Genomic DNA, 18,224 nt, shown 5'->3' with positions numbered 1-18,224 from the left:
AAACTTACAGAAGCATACTTTATGCATTAATAAACACATGACTGTAACATATGCTCTTGTTCAATATAAATTCTCTTAAATATTTAATTAAGAATTATTTCAGACAAAATTTAAATACTTATTAATTAGTTTCTTCTTAATCTATTGGAATAAAACTGTTGACATCGAAAGGTTGACACTACAAATGAGTTGTATTAATGAAGGGAATTTATCATTTAAGATGCATAAAGTAAATTCATTTCAGCTGCTGAAATACTCAATACCTGATCAAAACATAAAAAGGCCTTCAAAAGAAAGCAACATGTAAATTACAAACCTGTCTTTTTTTAGCTGCACCAGTCTTGTCCTTAACTCTGCAAGCGTTTCAGTAACATTTACAACAAATTTAGCTGAAACATTTGATGGATGTCTCCTTACTGCCACTGGAATTTTTTCATCATCTGAAGACACCTTAACATATGTTTTAGCTTTAACAGAATCCATTCCATTATCACAGGTAATTTCATTTGCATCATCAGTCTCTTGCTTAACGTTTTCAACAAAACTTGAGCAAAGGAAATCTGAATTATTTACAGTTAGTGTTACATCTGATGATTTTATTGGACTTAATTCATTTACAGTTGGACTGAATTCAACCGACTTCCTTTTGATTGTATTAGCAGAATCTGGCTGTGTATCAGCATTTTCAGAAAATTCATCTATTTCCTCTCCAGCTGTATGATTATTGTTGTTCTGCTGTATTCTTAATTCTGACATTATTTCATCAACTAAACTACTTTCTCTTTTATTGGATGGATTATCAAACGTTTCAATTTCAAAATCAAAGAATAGTGTATCATCATCACTATTTCTGCTAGCTTTAACTTTATCACTGTCAGTAAAATCATCTGATTCAAAATTTGCTAAACTTCCTTTAGACTTGTTTCCAGTTTTTCTACTTTCTGTTGTTGAGGACAATGTGGACCCAGTCAAACTTGGTTTTCTCACTTGAGTGTATATAGCACCAGTGTCACTAACACTAACTCTAGGAAGACTTGAATCTGTAAAACAAGGATGTACTGTAGGAGAGTTTAAATTTCTCTCAAGTGAGTTAAATCTGTCATCAGTGGATTCTGAAGAACATATTCCACTGTCTCGATTGTCATGAATACCAAATTTTGCCTGTTCCTCAGATGGAGACTTCAGGGATTTTCCTCTGGATTGTACAGACAACTATAAAAAGAAAAAAGACAAGTAAACACCTGGTCTTCTACTGTGATTTTAACCTTATTTAAGCCATATTCAGCTTGCAATCCTTACAGAAATTTGTTTCTAGAACAACCTTATCTTATTGTGTCTATTCATCTATATGACAAGGTAGTTCTCCTTAAAAGTCAGTTAAATGCTTAAGTTTTAAGTCTGGTATCTAACCTCTTTATAATGTCTCATCCAAACTTCGTATCACTTAGGCTCAAGTCTTTATGTTAACTGTCCTTCCTTGAAAGCCATATTTATATTGACTACTGTATTAAACTTTGAACACATAATCACACACACTTTACTTCAAGGTGCCAGTACAATCAGCAAGAGCTGCATCTTTCTCTTTCTTTCTTTATTAGATTCCTATGTACTAATGCAAAAAAAATTGTTTGAAAATATTAATAATCACTTACTGTTGACAGTCTATTTACAGGATCTGGAACCCTAGTTATCTCAACAGCTTCATGATATGGGTGTGTGTCATCCATGTAACCTTCTAAACCTTCAGGCGTAGCTGGTGTACTGGTTTCCTGCATCAATATCCGAAGCCAGGAACCAAGTTCTGTCCAGTTAATAGGCTGTGGAAATGCAAAACTTCATCAATTTACAAAATTCTGTCAGATAAATAATACATAGATAAAGCTTTCAAATTCTTTGATACATATAGTGCTATACTGTAAAATCATTTAATTTCAAGGGCATGGAATTTCATTGTTTTTTCGAGGGGTATGAATTTATGGCATTCAAATATTGAACATATAATTAATAATAGGAAGATTTATATGTTTAATAGGATTTAATTTTGTGGACTTAAACCTGAATTCCATGAAAATTAGTCCCACCAGATTTCACAGTTACTGAAGATGATCAGTACCCACTTTGATGCAAGCACCGATGGCAAAAAGTTGTTTGTCTGCTTAATGAAAAACGAACTGATGCTAGTTTCATTAAAATCCTTCAGTTTGGCTTTAAAGCCATTTAAACGATATAATGCTGAAATGATAGAAATGTGTGTTTGTGTGTACAGGTTTAAGGTCTTTTTTTTTACAATTTTTCAGTCATATAAACAACTGTGTCTACTTGTAGCAGTAAGCACAATGCCCAATTTTATATGACCAAGGTAAGGTGGCGACCAGGTGTAGGTACACAACATCACATGTTTATAATAAATGTTCATGGAAAAGAATGAAAGAAGTTTAATGAAATTCTTCCAATTGGTTGGTTTGTTATGTACAGATCTGTGGATTTTTAAACAATTAAAGGGCAATAACTATATGGAAAATTGACCAATAAAAAAAGAATACGACGGGCATCATCAAAGTATGTTGGTTCATATTTATTTCAAGTTTGATGAAATTCTACCTGCTAGTAACTGAGAAAAGGCTGCGGACGGATATCTGTGCATTTTTCATTAAATCAAGGGCAATAACTCTAAGAGAAATTGACCAATTGAAAAAAAACTTGAAGGGCATCATCGCAGTACGCTGGTTCATGTTTATTTCAAGTTTTATGAAATTCTACCAAGTAGTTACTGAGAAATGGCTGCGGACGGACGGACGGACGGACAACGCCATTTCAATACCCCCCTCCCGATTTCATCGGCGGGGGATAATAATATACCCAAAGTTATTGAAAGAGAGTACATAGAAATCCATTTCAAGGTTTGGAAGAGCTATGTCTTTTGAAAAAGCCAGACGAAACGACGTACACTCTGGTAAAAACCTACAAATCTGTAGCATTGTGTCAGTTATGTAACTGCAGACAATTACCATAACCAGTGTTCCTGCATCTTGTACCAGTACTAACTTGTTCTTCAAATGCTGCTGCCAACTTCTCCACATAAATCAGAGGGGGAGGACAAAATCACACACAATGTCATTTATCAAATCATTCTGGATAAACTATGTCTCCCCTGGGTATCAAGTGGATTGACGTCATATCAACACAATAATAGGTCATACGGCAACTTTCCAGCTTTTTATGCAGGAGGAAGACTCCAGGTGCCCCTCTGAGCACTATATGAGGCATATGTGGGTATACCCGGCTAGAACCAAAAAACCTCCTACAAGCCAGCTGGCTGACTTCACCCATGCAATGTCTCCAATCCACAAAATGAGGGACAAGCGATTCAAAGTCAGTAAATTTAACTGCTCGTCCATGCAGGCCCTTTATCAGTCTTGTAAAAAGCATCGCAATATGACATATATCAAGGGAAACCTACCTCTATTGTAATCTTTTCCCTGTCATTTTCTAACAACATGAGACCAAGTTCACTTTTTGTTTCTTCAATAGCTCGTCTCAAAATGCAGTTCCTGAGGAGAAATTCTAATTCACATACATCACTGGTCTGTGTGCGGTAACATTCAAAATTGTTCTCGTGAACCAGACACCACCGTTTTCCCCATTTTCGCTTGTTAAAACTACTGTAGATATCTACATAACCTAAAAGCACATTTCAACACACAAATACATTTGATTTGTAAATAATTTACATAATGTCATACAAACAGGACTATTTCGCAGAACACATGGAATCAGATTTACCATTTGCATTCAAGCCAAATGCACCATCTAGCAAGAGTATCTAAATGATACACTTTGAAATCATTTAATTTCATGTGCATCAAATTTTATGGTTTTTACAAAAATGCATGGACTTGTAGATTTCAAAATACAAAGATCAGATACTGAAAATTGCTCATTCATTGGGGATTCAATTTTGAGCATTGATACAACAACAACTAACATAAAAAGTAGTCCTCAACAAAATATTTGACAACAGCTGAAATACGAGACAGTGTGCTCATCTATTTCAATGCTTGACAGTGAAATATGGCACATCTGAGAAAGCTGGAGCTATCAATGGTGTGTTTAATGACTCCAATACCAATATAGAATATTGGACGACAGTTTAAGTCAAATTCATTTATTAATAATACAGATAGAGTGACATTAACTAAAATAAAGGGACATAATCTATGGAACATTTCTGCAAGAGTAATGCACAATGTGTCTTATCATGTGCCTAATAATGTGTAACAACTATTTTTAGTAAGAATCAATTCCATTCAGTGATTAATAAGACACTGTGAAAATTAAAAAACCTGAAATTCTAAGTTAAAAGGGGGGATCATTCATAAAAATTGTTACAAGAGTTAAAGGTGGATAATCAGATTTTGGCCATGTAACAGATATGTTCGAAACTTTAGCATCTGATCATTTACACTCATTTATGTTCACTTAACACTTAATAAAAAATAGATTTTCACTGGAGGTATTTTTAAAATTTCATTTTCCTATCCTGGTTGCCCAACCAAGATAGAGTTATTTTATCATAAGTATAAATTTGATAAACATACTTTGCCTAAGGAAATGTATAAATATTAGACATATTGTAATATATGTGTAAAATATTTGCATTAAAAATTATGTATTTAGATGGAATTCATTAGAAACGCAAGTTTGAAAAATTATTATTACCTCCCTTTGCCTATCTTGGTTGCGCAACCAAGATAGATTGGAAATAAATGAATTCAGAAGCTACACACAGCTTTAAAACTTGCACTTTGGTTCAGATTGTTCAATAGTTGATATGTCTATCAAATGCAAATGTAAAACTAGACATTGTATCGAAATAAAAAGAAATACCCAGCTTTTTATATACTTTCATATTAAAGGGGAGTAATTACAAAATTTTATAAAAATAATAAAATATACATTTCAAATAGGAATCTAACTCTATGTAATCGGTATTTTTGTTCCTTAAATAATTCTCTACCAGAATATACAAAAAGTAAAAAATGCCATTAAATATTGTTTAAATGTGATTGACCACCTTTAAGTTATGGACCTTGTGTGCTAAGTTGTGGAACAACATTTTAAATGTCAATCAAATCTGTTTAGTAACAACACAGATATATTGGGGAAAGCATCAAAATGAAAGGGGACATAATGCTTGAAATATTTGTGCCAGAGTTACAGACCTTGTGTAATATGATGAACAATGATGTAAAAGAACTACTTTAAAATCAAATCAATTACGTAATAACAAAAATATAGTAAAGTTTATCAAAATTAACTTGAAATTCTAAGCGAAAAGGGACATTATTCATGAAATACTTGTGTGAGTTGTCAAAACTTTAACCAAGGTGTAGACGTGGACAGATGCCAACGTCAGGACAGCTCTCCATATACTTCGTATACTCGGGCTAAAAAGTCGTCTGAAATAAATATGAATACTTCCAGGATATGTGTTAACTGCTAGTTATGTTACATCATAGGAAGAACACAACTTTATTTGTCTATAGGTTAAAAACATAAACAGTTAATATTATGTCATTATGTATTTCATTCATCATTCAGCTTCGACGGACCATTCATGTATTAACATTTCAGTTCAATTTCAGCTTTACAAGCTGATGGAAGACCTTAGGTGCCCCTCTGGGCCGTACTTCATCATGGATATGCACCTGGGTAGAACCACCGGCCTTCCATAGGTGGCTGTATAGCTTCCTCATATGAGAGAATTCTACATCTCAAACACTGTTAAAACAAACCTTGATGCTTTATATGTTTCTTCATCTCAATGGGTGGCTCAAGCGGAGACTCTTCTATGTGTGAGTCTGGGGTGACGGGGCTCAATTTCTCTGACATTTCACAGAGGGAGGACTGAGATCCGGACGAATGCCGCACTCTCTCAACTGACGGTGATCTTTCTGAGCTAGTACTTGTAGTTTTCCTGACAGATGATTTCCTTCCAAGAGATTCAAAGAACTGGGTGGCCTTAAAAGCGAATGTTCCCATCTTGGCTGTCTTCAACCCTGACTGGTCTATAAAACATAAATTTTGTCTTGCAAGATGAACTCATACTTATAAATAATAAACAAGGACAGCAGGCACAATCGAGCTTTCAAAACTTTGCAGGGAATTTACAGAAAGCCTACACAATAGGAATGTATAAACAAAATGTGGATGATTTTGATTTTGAAAATCAAATGCTGAAAACTAAATGTATTACATTCAATTTGTTTTGAATCCACAAAGTTTAGCTCTGTATAAACTGTTTCTGTTATCATTAACGTTTAAGTCTCAGTCACACTACACCGTATAGTGCTTACAGACTTCCAACATATAACAAAATTTTCAGTTCGTGTTCCTTCGCATGCGTTTCTTTTCCATTTCCCATGCGGCACCTGCCCTCCTTGTCCTGCAATGTTCGTTTTATCCAGTGGAAGGTTTTGAGCATGTTCAAAATTTAGAACGTACACCACCGGACAAAGTTGTCCATTAGATGTACGGTAGCAATGCGCTGATATGCGTTTTGTTCGTTACTCGTGCGTTCCTTATTCTGTACTTGTCCGGTTCGCATCCGTTCTTGTCCGGCGGACCTAATTCTCGGCCAGACTACTACCGGACATGCAATGGATGTAACGTATGTTCAACAGACAATAACAGACAAGAACGTTTCGTCAGTTTCTTACAAGTCCGTTACTAGTATGATGATATCCGTTAATTGAACGTTGTTCATCCTATATATGTGCGTTAATCTTGTGGTCATTGTGCGTTTTATGTGCCCCATATACCAATAGCCAGAGCACCGAGAAGCATCGAGAGATGCCTTTCGTCACCAGATAACTTTCTGTTGCAATTTCTCTATAAGCTGGGTGTCAGTTAAAGCTATGCGGTGTAGTGTGATTGACCCATAAGGAGTATATCATTGAAACACTAATATTTCATAAACGAACAACATCTTTACCAACAATCTACCTGACCATTACATGTTTTGCCATAAGGTCCTGTACAATGGATACTTAAACGACTTTGAAAAAGTTGTCCCTATTTAAACTAGAATGTGTCTGTAGGACACAGGGTGTCCCCCCACTGGTACATTTGTCACAAATAAGGGGAAATAATTCAAATGTTTGCAGTCTTATAGCCTCAAAATAAAAATTATGAAAAGGATTCATTATTCCATACCATATACATTTTGAGCTATGAGCATGACAAACAAAAAATCCACTATTTTGGCTATTCCAAGGGCCATAACTCTGTAATAAATGCTAAAATTCTCAAGAAGAATGCCAAGTGTGCAAGGTCACATTAGGATAAAGACTCGAGCAAGGTTTCATGATTTTACATTAAATACTTTCTGAGTGAGGCACATAATTAGGTGAAAATGTGCATTTTTTGACTATTTGAGGTAGAGTGAAAGTGCACCAAAACTTTAACCTGAAATTCTAAGTGAAAAGGGTGAATAATTCATGAAAAAATGGTGCCAGAGTTATGCACCTTGCGTCATATGATGTGGGTGATGATGTTGAACAACTATTTTAAGTTTGAATCAAATCCATTCAGTAATAACAGAGATAGAGTGAAAGTGCATCAAAACTTTAACCTGAAAATCTAAGTGAAAAGGGGGGATAAATCATGAAATATTGGTGCCAGAGTTATGGCCCTTATATCAGATGATGTGGATGATGATGAGGAATAAGTATTTCAAGTTTGAATCAAATCCATCAAGTAATTACAGAGAAAAGTTGAAAAAAGGGAAAGTGTAAAAAGACTTTAACCAAGGTGGGGACACGGAAAGACGCCGACGCCGAGGTGAGTAGGATAGCTCTCCTTATACTTCGTATAGTCGAGCTAAAATCCTTACCCCTTTTTTTGACTTTAACAGTCCCTGGTTCAGCTTCAAAACCGTCAGAGCTTGCCAGTGAAGCATTAGAGTTGGAAAGCTGTACAGTGCTCTGTAAATGTATATCAGAAATAATATTATACTTCTAATTTGATTCTGGGCCTTCCTTAGCTTTGGCAGCTTATAACTACTGATGCAATTAAACAGAACTATTGAAACATTTCGTTTTCTTAAAGAGAACACCTATTTCATTCATTTAATAAATGTAAAACTACAATTCTAATATGCTTTTCTCACACACTCTTACGCTAGAATGACGTCACGTTAACATGCGGTGACGTCAATGTTTTTGTTGCGACCAAGAAAGCACGCTACTATATTTTATGTACTGGTTTAGAATAAGAGCATATTAGAATCGAAATAATTTATAGCAAAACCCTGTTTTAACACTATTTATACACTTGGGCGGTAATACAAGGTACAAATAATTTCACTCGGGCTGCGCCCTCGTGAAATTATTACACCCGACGTATAACCGCCCATAGTGCATGAATAGTGTTAAAACACTCTTTTGCTATAAATTATTTCAATTACTTACTTCCAAGAATACCACAGAATAAAGGGACACAACTTTTGAGTTATATATGTAAAATCAGCTACAGAAGTTATGTCTCTTGTATATCATCTGCCTTACTGGGCTTAAACCACCAATCTATAAGAAGGGGTGGCTGCTTCAGATTGATTAAGACACGAGCCTAAGTAAAGCTTGAACCAACAGTGTTGAGTTTAGTCATTCAATTTTATTTTAGGGTTGTTTTTCACAGTATTTCAGTTACATGTCTGTCAGTTACCCTAAACAATATTTCTGGGCCCTGTACCAGTGATGACTTCTTTCACAAAATGTCAACTTCCACACAGTAATAAGAGGTGGAGAAAAAACAACACCAGACATAATGTCAAATTATTGTAGAAAACTTTTACCTCACCGAGCAGGGCCTCAACATTGTCTGGAGTAATAGGTCAGAGTAAGTGACCTTATCCACTAAGCTATGGATGTCCACTGTGATAACTGAAATAACTTACATTTCCCATACGATATGTTCCATCTTGGTTTGCTATCATAGAACTGCGGGCTAGGTGTACCACTGGACCTGCTGCCCTCTGACCTTTTGCTGCTGCATTGATATGCTAAGGGAACAAAAAAACAGCATTTTATTCTAGTTTTGTATCTAGTCTAAAAGAAATACATGTATAACTTTAATAAAACTGAAATTGAAACTGTTTCATTTGATTAAACGCCTATTTTTACGCAAAACATATTCAATGGCGTTTTACAAATACATAAAAATATGACAAAAATTAAGATATTTAATGACATATAACATAAATGAGCATAAATACCATTGTGAATAAACTATTTAGTAAGCATTAAAAAAAAGATCAGACATCAGATAAGATTAATAAAATATTAGAATATTAAGATACAGTAAGACAGCTGTTTGTTATTAAATAAGAATAAGTGGGTTATTGCGACATGTCCAGAAGTTATTACAAACAACTGTATTTTGTATTTGTTATAATATAGTTCATTTTCGAATGTATTTACACAATAAAATCATCCAGTTCACGTTACTTCAGTTTCTTAAAAATTACAGTCACAGTCTCTAAAAGAGTGCAAAGTAATCTCCAAAATAATGAGTTTTCAACTTCTTTTTGAAAACATCTATTGAGTCCGAGTTCCTTATTTCGAGAGGCAATTCATTCCAGAGTTTAGGTCCAACAGTACCAAAACTTCTGTCGCTGAACGTCTTGCGCTTGTTGAAAGGAACAACGAAACACCCAGTAACGGAGTTTGAAGAACGCAAGTTTCTTGTCTGTGTTTGTTTTATGAGAAGTTCAGAAAGATATTCTGGAGAGTTTCCAACTGAACAATTATACATGCTAAATATAAATTGCTTGTTCCACATGCAGGTTGATGTTGTTGTTGGGATTAATGTCACACCAACACAGCTATTGGTCATATGGGGACTTTAAATGCTTTTCATGGTGGAGGAAGACCTCAGGTGCCCCTCCGGAAATTATTTTATCATGGGCGGTCACCTAGGTTCTGTAAGCAAACTTGATGGCTCCCTCACATGCATATTTCTATGCCTTTAGTGAGGTTCAAACCCACATCGGTGAGGGGCAAGTTTATGGACTGAGCAGTTATGCAATATAACAACACATATCATCATATTACTGTAACAACATGGATTAAAATAATAGAAATCTAAACGATAATTATTGCAACATTATTACGAGAATAAGTGCCATTTCTATTTGAATGGGGACATTAGAAATACACCAGTGAACACCAAGCTCTAGTACTAACAATTCTCATAGACTTGACAACATCACACTGAAATATAGGAGCTGTCTGTAAGACAATACTCTCAACTATTCAACAATTTCAACTTTACAAAGGGCCATAACTTTCCTTACAGTCAATGAATACCAATGTAACCAAACATTTCATTGCAATTTAAAATTTTAATTACAGTACTAGTAATGACTTGCATACACAAACTAAAACAAAAACTTTAACCAGAATTTCTAATTTTTATTTGGCCAATACTAGCATTTCATATCAAAATTAATCAACAGTTATCTAACTTGGTTATTGACTATGTTGTGTTGTGTGAAGGTTAAATTCTATATTATATCTGTGTTACTTAGTTACAGCTTGATAGTTATTTTCACACAAAACATTAATCATACTTTCTACATTGACAAAGGGCCATAATTCATATTAACCAAAAGTTTTCCACCTTGGTTATATTGATAGATTTAAGATTTAAACACTGTGGGAAGTTTCAATTCAATACATATATTTGTTACTATGATACTATTTGCTACAGTTTAATAGTTAGTTGTAAGCAAAACTTAAAGTTTACTGAAATTTTCTATGTTAAAAAAGGTCAGAATTTACATCAAATTCAACTAAGAGTTATCTATTTTAGTTATATAAGTTGTGAGGTTTCAGTCCAATACATACAGATTTTTGCTGAAATATAGCTTGCAGTTTCAAGTACAACTTTAACTGAATTTTTTAGAAAGGGGCACCACTTACATTAAATTCTCCAAAGAGTAACCTCCCTTGATGACTCAGTAGGAGCCTTGCTTGAAGTTTCAATTCAATACATACAATTATTTAATACTCAGATACAGCCCCGCATACAAAACTTTAGCCATGGTGTGACGCTGATGCTTGGATGAGTAGAATAGCTCTATTTTCTGAACAGTCAAGATAAAAAGGAAGCTATGCAAATGAGGAATGTTATTATTACATCCACTTATTGAATGGTGATATCATGCCTATGTGGCAGTGGGCACAACAAAACCAATATTGAAATAAGGGTTTAGTCTGAGAGCTAATGTAGGTTAAGGTGTCAACAGCAACTAATGGAATGCCACTGTCAAATGATTTCACAGTAATTGTTATGCAATTAAGTATGAGTGACATAAAGTACCATACCTCACACCAGATTACCGCCCATTCTTTAAAATCCACAAGAAACACATAGGATTCAAAATTATCATGGTCCAAGTGAATCTCGAAACTCCGCCTTCCTTCTCTTTTATGGAATGTAGCCTCATATCCGGTCAACAATATAACAAAAGCCGGTCGCGAATCTGTCTTGTCGACTTTGTAACATACAAGTCTACCATTGGTCAGCGCTACAATTTTACGAGTCCATGTAAGTTTACTACGATAATGAAGTTCTCCCGATATTACAACATCTTCCAGCATACTGAATGGCTGAGTAACCTCCCATAGCGATGAAAGGGACTTTCCCAACTTTCTGTGGTGTGATCTATGTTTCCTTTTCACCTGTCTGAAAGACAGAAAAATATTAATAGAATTCTTGCACCTAGGCTCCGTCTTTCTGAAATGTTAACATGTTACTTATTTTTTCTGCTTAATTTCTAAAATGGACTGGTCTATCAGTACCATTTATTATTCGAAGGGGTGTTCGGAGAAAATTTACTGACTGAATAACGAACAGTGCAGATCAAGATCAGCCTGCACATCCGTGCTTGGTCTGCACTGGTCATAATTTTCTTAGTCGAAAAAGGACTATAATATATAATAAAATCAACCAAATGTTATCTTACTTGGTTATTTCTGTAGGTCTAATTTATGTAGCATTTTTGCGAAGTTCGATCCAATACATATAGATGTTAATAGTGAGGTTCAGCTTGATAGTCATAACTTGAATTTAGTTCAACCATGAGTTATCTTACATGACTATTTCAGTATGCTCAAGGACTAGGAAGCTTTGTATAAAGTTTTGATCCAATACATGCAATGGTTACTGAGAAAGGAACTTGTACATAAGACTTAAAACATAGTGTGACGTCGTCTCCCAGTTTAGTAGAATAGCTCTCAGTACATTCAGCATAGTCAAGCTAAACAAGGGCTGCTGTCTGTAAGACAGCGCCCTCCACTATTCAGCGATTTGACAATGAATTTATGTCTCAATAAGAGACCTCTACTTTAAAAGGAAGATACACCGAGATATAAAAAGACCCTACTAATCAGAGGGGTTAAATGTCAAGTATGGAAGGGGTACTGATGATGAAGGTAAAGATATATTTTGAGTTTCAAGTCATTACCTTATATAACACCAAAGTTACGTCTAGAAAACGAAGTTTGTCAAAAAATTAAGTAAGAAAGGGGCATAATTTGGTCAAAAATACAAAATAAGTTATGGGGATTGTTACCAAACATGCAGATGATGATGATAAGAATACATTTTAAGTTTTAAGTCTTTATCTTTTATTGTACTAAAGTTATATCCAGTAAGCAAAGAATGCCTTAAAACTTTAAGTATGAAAGGGGTATAATTCTGTCAAAAATACAATTAAGAGTTATAGGGATTGTAACCACACATGCAGATGATGATTATAAAGAAATAGTTTTAATTTCAAGTCATTTTCTTTTAAAGTACCAAAGATATGTCTATAAACGAAGCTTTCGAAAAATTAACATGAAAATAATTCCAAGTATAACACCTTGGAGACCTTGACCTAGGGTATAATGGGCCCAGCCCCTGCACATACTTTGCCAGTAAGCTGGATAATGTTTATGTGAAGTTACAGTAAGATGAAAGCAATAGTAACAAAGATATGACAGAAAAACAAAGGTTGCTGAAAACCTTTCTTAACAATAACCAAAGTATAACACCTTGGTGGCCATGACCTTAGGTATAAGGGCCCTGCCCCTGCACATACTTTGCCTGTATGCTGGATAATGTTTATGTGAAGTTACAGTAAGATGTAAGCAACAGTAACAAAGATATGACAGAAAAACAAAGGTTGCTGAAAAACTTTAACCTTAAAAATAACCAAAGTATAACACATCGGTGGCCTTGACCTTGGTATAATGGGCCCAGCCCCTGCATATACTTTGTTTGTATGCTGGACAATGTTTATGTGAAGATACAGTAAGATATTAGCAACAGTATCAAAGAAAAACAAAGGTTGCTGGAACACTTTAACCAAGAAAGCTCACACCGACACCAAATAGTGGAGCTAAAAATTAAAGTGTTATGTACAAAGGGACAGATGGACAGACAGACTGCACTACTGTAACCCCCTGCAGTTTCAGCTGTGGGGGCTAATTATGGGCGGCGGTTACCGCCAAAATTAGTAAATATACAATCCATTCATAAACAAGTCAGTCAGTGCAGCGCATTTCAACGCCATCTATTCTAAAACTCAATCCCGTCCAATAAATTTGCATTCAACGCATTGTATTTTGAAACCAGTTAACACAAATCTTCATTCCATCCATCTAAACATGGAACGATGCATTGAAAAACTTGTTGCGATGCACCGTACTATGAAATCATCCAACAAAACATGTCCACCTTAAATGAAATACTGTTTAAAAATGGCATAAGATCTTCCGGGAGATTTTTAGTGTTTGTTAATTTTGTTATTATTATTTCTATTACTAAGCCTGTTTCACGAAGCATACTTCTGACAAAGCTTAAACTAAGAAGAAAGATGCTTCACGAAAATAAGTCAGATAAATTGCAGGAAATTAAACGTTAGAATTTTACCACAAGGTCGGTTTTAGGACAAAATTTAAGATATTCTTATGTAAAACTGATCCAGAATCTATATTTATAACAGGGCAAACTTATGAACTGATAGTTTTATTAACCTTTTACAATGCACGTACTCGTGTTGTGTTAAACGGCTTCATATTTGGCTGCATGGCGTCAAATTTTGATACGCCGCTCCAAATCACACAACATGGTTTCAGTACGCATTAGACGGCGCCAAGCTTTAATGAATTGTTTCATTTTACACTGCACGAACTCATGTTGCGTTAAACGTCTCCACATTGGACTGCATGGAATCAAGTTATTATACACCGCTCTTAATTACACAAAGCGGTTTCAATACGCATTAGATGGCGTCAAGTTGTAATAAATCATTTTATTTTACACTGCACGTACTTATGTTGTGTTAAATGGCTTCACATTGAGCTGGATGGTCTCATGTTTTGTTGGATGATTTCATAGTACGGTGCATCGTAACAAGTTTTTCAATGCATTGTTCCGTGTTTAGATGGATGGAATGAAGTTTTGTGTTAAATGGTTTCAAAATACAATGCGTTGAATGCAAATTTATTGGACGGGATTGAGTTTTAGACTAGATGGCGTTGAAATGCACTGCACTGACTGACTTGTTTATGAATGGATTGTATATTTACTAATTTTGGCGGTAACTGCCGCCCATAGCTAATAATTCAGTTTTCAGTTTCACATCTAATTTGGAGAAGGCTTTCCTGAAGATTACTATTTTACATAAATCAGGGTCTATGCAGAGATGAAATACACTAAAGTTTATGTTACCGTTACCTGGGAAGTTGTACACGTAGATCTGGGTCCTGGCCTCGTGTAAGGGTACCAACTTCATCTAGGGAATCACAAGAAGCCCCATCATACTCTTCTGAAACAAAATACAATACTTATTACTAAATGATTAACCTTTAACCTGCTCAATTTCTAAAATGGACTGGTCCATCATTCTGTTTGGGCAGCACCACTTATTATTCCAAGGGATGTTCACTGAAAGTTTACTGACTGAATTGCGAACAGTGCAGACTGATCTTGGTCTGCACTGGTCGCAAAGGCAAAATATCATAATTTATCTTAAGATAGTAATGCTAACGTTTTAATAAATTTACTCATGGGTTGCCAATAATTCTTAATAAAATAATTTCCATAATACACCAGTCCAGGCATTATTCTACCTTATCCAGATAAATAATGTTACGCCATTACTTCTGGTATATCAAAAATGTAGGGCTAAGTTAAAGCAGTAAATACCATCAATTTTGAGTTCAAACTAATTTCCATGACTTTTTGTCAGTTTAATGAATTATCTTTTTATGTTGGGTTTTAAAAACGTTTACCAATTGCCCAGTTCAAAATTGAGATTTAAAATGATAATAAAGCGAGCGAGATGTACGGATCGTGGCCGGGGAGTTCAATCCCCAGGTGTGGCGTACGTTCTCCGTGACAATTTAATAGAAGACATTGTGTCTGAAATCATTTGTTCTCCATATCTGATTCATGCGAGGAAGTTTGTAGTTACTTGTGGAGAACGTGTATGTATCAGTACAGAATCCAGGACCACTGTTTACATTAAAGCTGAAAAACTGTTGAAAAACAGTGTTATCGCATAGTGCGGCAATTTTCCTTTGATCGTTGCAGCATGTTATACATAGTAACACACACTATTACTACAAAACTGTGCTGATATCTTACAAAACTGTTGCGATAATATCAACACGGAAATCTCTTTTGGAGTTTCATAAAAAAAAAAAGTGTTCTGATATATATCAGCACAGTAAAAACTGTTCCGATATATATCGGAACACTTTTTCTCTATTGAGGTCCTATAAAGGGAGTATAATTTTTTCCTTTCAAAGAAAAGATGATTTAGCTCCAATTTACAGTTCACAGAGAAAGAATTGTCACAAACACCTACATTTATAAAGTAAAGAATAAATAAACTAGAATATTTAAAAAAACTTGATAGTTATTGCCAAATTCAGAATACATGAAATATATAAAAATTCTGAGATTTCTAAAAATTTTTTTTTCCCTTTGAATTTTTTTACAAAAAAAACAACAAGTTTTACAATATTTTCTGGCCAATGAAATGCAAAGATTTAAAACCAATGCAGAAATTTGTTGGGTACTTTATCTGGGGAAACATTTTTAAAACAGAAGTTTTAGTGTTTCAGTCAGCGAGGCGCAAAAAGGGAATCAAAATGTAAAACAAATAATAAAAAAATTTAAAAATGAAAATAATATATAAATTTTAATGATAAACTAGCGATAAAAAAAGTTATAATATGTAATGCTCGTGTGTTACCAGGATATATCAGAGCTAGGGGTACATCTCGTTATTTTTCTCTTCACATATCTGTCTCGGCCTACCGGCCTCGACGATATGTGCAGAGAAAAATACCCTCGATGTACCCCTAGCTCTGATATATCCTGGTAACACACTCTCACACATACTATAACTATTACTTAAACCAAAGCAAACAAATAATTTTTGTCAGGCCCTTCTTTTGTAAAACAAGTTTCAATATGCAATTTTATTCATGAATCTTGTAAGCATTATAATATTTCTTAACAACAGCAAAGACCACACATATATCTGTAGTTGAAAGAGACTGATTTGGTCATAAATTAAATATTTTGTAGTATTGTACACTTCCTCGATCAAAACTATAACGATTAATGTGTGATGTTTGTCATGCATGGAATGTTTTTATCATAAATATTCTGTATGATTTTAAAGCAATTTTTTTAAGAAAGCTGTTAGTATCAGTGTTAGAAATAAGGATTTTTAGAGACTAGCCCAAATTGATACTTTAAGGTTTTACTGTAGAAGTAGTGTTAATTTGAAACAAATTTGAGCCCACTTCCGTTGAAACCAAGCAGAATACAGTTTCAGTGATAAAAGTATAACCAGTCAAATTCCAAGGAAACCAGTCCACTTCCAGTGAAACCAACCAGTTTACTTCCAGTGAAACCAGTCTGCTTCCAGTGAAACCAACTAGTTCACTTCCAGTGAAACCAACCAGTTCACTTCCTGTGAAACCAGTCCACTTCCAGTGAAACCTGAACCAGTTCACTTCCAGTGAAACTAGTCCACTTCCAGTTAAACCTGAAACAGTTCACTTCCAATGAAAGTCAAACCAGTCCACTTCCAGTGAAACCAACCAGTTCACTTCCAGTGAAACCTGAAACAGTTCACTTCCGATGAAAGTGAAACCAGTCCACTTCCAGTGAAACCTGAACCAGTTCACTTCCAATGCATCAAGTGTGACCAAATCACATCCCATTTTACATTTACCAATGTTTTTAGACATAAGTGCACCTTTGTGGAATTAAGACTTAGTGTTTGTAAGTTATATGTCTGCTAGAAAATGTTTGTTTGTAAGATTATTTATTTCCCACCTCCCCTCACCCCCCCCCCCCCACCCCCACCCCTAAAAACCTATATGGGCAACTCCTCCACAGGATTGTTAGTAACTTATTAGAGGATAGTGCAAGATATGGAAGATGCTCCAATTCCAGAAGCTTCCCTGGCTCTTTAGCATGACACTGTCAGGTGTGAAGCATCCATACAAGGGACTCTTATCCTGATGTTAGCAAATTTTAGTTGGAGAAGAGGAGGATCATAGGCACAACTCTGGTTTCCTAGTCAGTGTTACCACTGGACAACTGTGCCCAATCTTGCTAGAAAAACTGAAGGCTTTCCCTTGATGTAAGAGTTTAATCAAGGCAGGTGTCAAAAATACACAAGCCCAGTATACAACTGGTCTTACTTAATTTAAATGCTTTGGTATCACTATAAAGGTGATATTTAGTGAATGCTGCCAAATTTTATAAAATTTGTTTAAGTCAAACTCTTCATGTTTACAAACTATGAAAAAAACATACTACTTAACATGACATTTTGAAGTCATCAAAACAAAGACACAATAAACGGTTTTATTATAAAGCACCGAATCATAAAGTACACATCAATAAGTGTATATACTGTGAAATCATGCCATGAATATGCCAAACTTTGTCACTTTTATACGACCATCGACATTAAACAAACATGACAAACCTTTTCTACCTCTTTGTTATTGATTCTTCATATTGTAGTCGAAGCAATAAAAAAACATTTTTTGATATAATGACTTTTAGCCCAAATCGCCCTTAATGTAAGAAATTTTCAAATGTATTTGTAAACAGGCCAAATACAATTATTATTAAAAGAA

The 18,224-nt window shown here is 34.8% G+C and overlaps 1 protein-coding gene across 1 annotated transcript in view; it reads right to left on the bottom strand.

Annotated features, from left to right (window-relative positions):
• Nucleotides 1-18,224, bottom strand: part of LOC123527148 (uncharacterized) — a 37,160-nt gene that overhangs the window by 6,634 nt on the left and 12,302 nt on the right. The window contains exons 4-11 of the mRNA XM_053523150.1: nt 14,788-14,878; nt 11,388-11,748; nt 8,957-9,061; nt 7,895-7,985; nt 5,796-6,068; nt 3,461-3,681; nt 1,653-1,817; nt 317-1,212 (exon numbers count right to left, since the gene is read on the bottom strand). Of these exons, the coding sequence (XP_053379125.1) occupies nt 317-1,212; nt 1,653-1,817; nt 3,461-3,681; nt 5,796-6,068; nt 7,895-7,985; nt 8,957-9,061; nt 11,388-11,748; nt 14,788-14,878 (2,203 nt within the window). The remainder of the gene's footprint in view (nt 1-316; nt 1,213-1,652; nt 1,818-3,460; nt 3,682-5,795; nt 6,069-7,894; nt 7,986-8,956; nt 9,062-11,387; nt 11,749-14,787; nt 14,879-18,224) is intronic.

The sequence above is a fragment of the Mercenaria mercenaria genome, chromosome 14 (assembly GCF_021730395.1).
Source record: "Mercenaria mercenaria strain notata chromosome 14, MADL_Memer_1, whole genome shotgun sequence".
Lineage (NCBI taxonomy): Eukaryota > Metazoa > Mollusca > Bivalvia > Venerida > Veneridae > Mercenaria > Mercenaria mercenaria.
The sequence above is the reverse complement of the archived record's forward strand: the minus strand, read 5'-3'. Positions and strand labels throughout refer to the sequence as shown.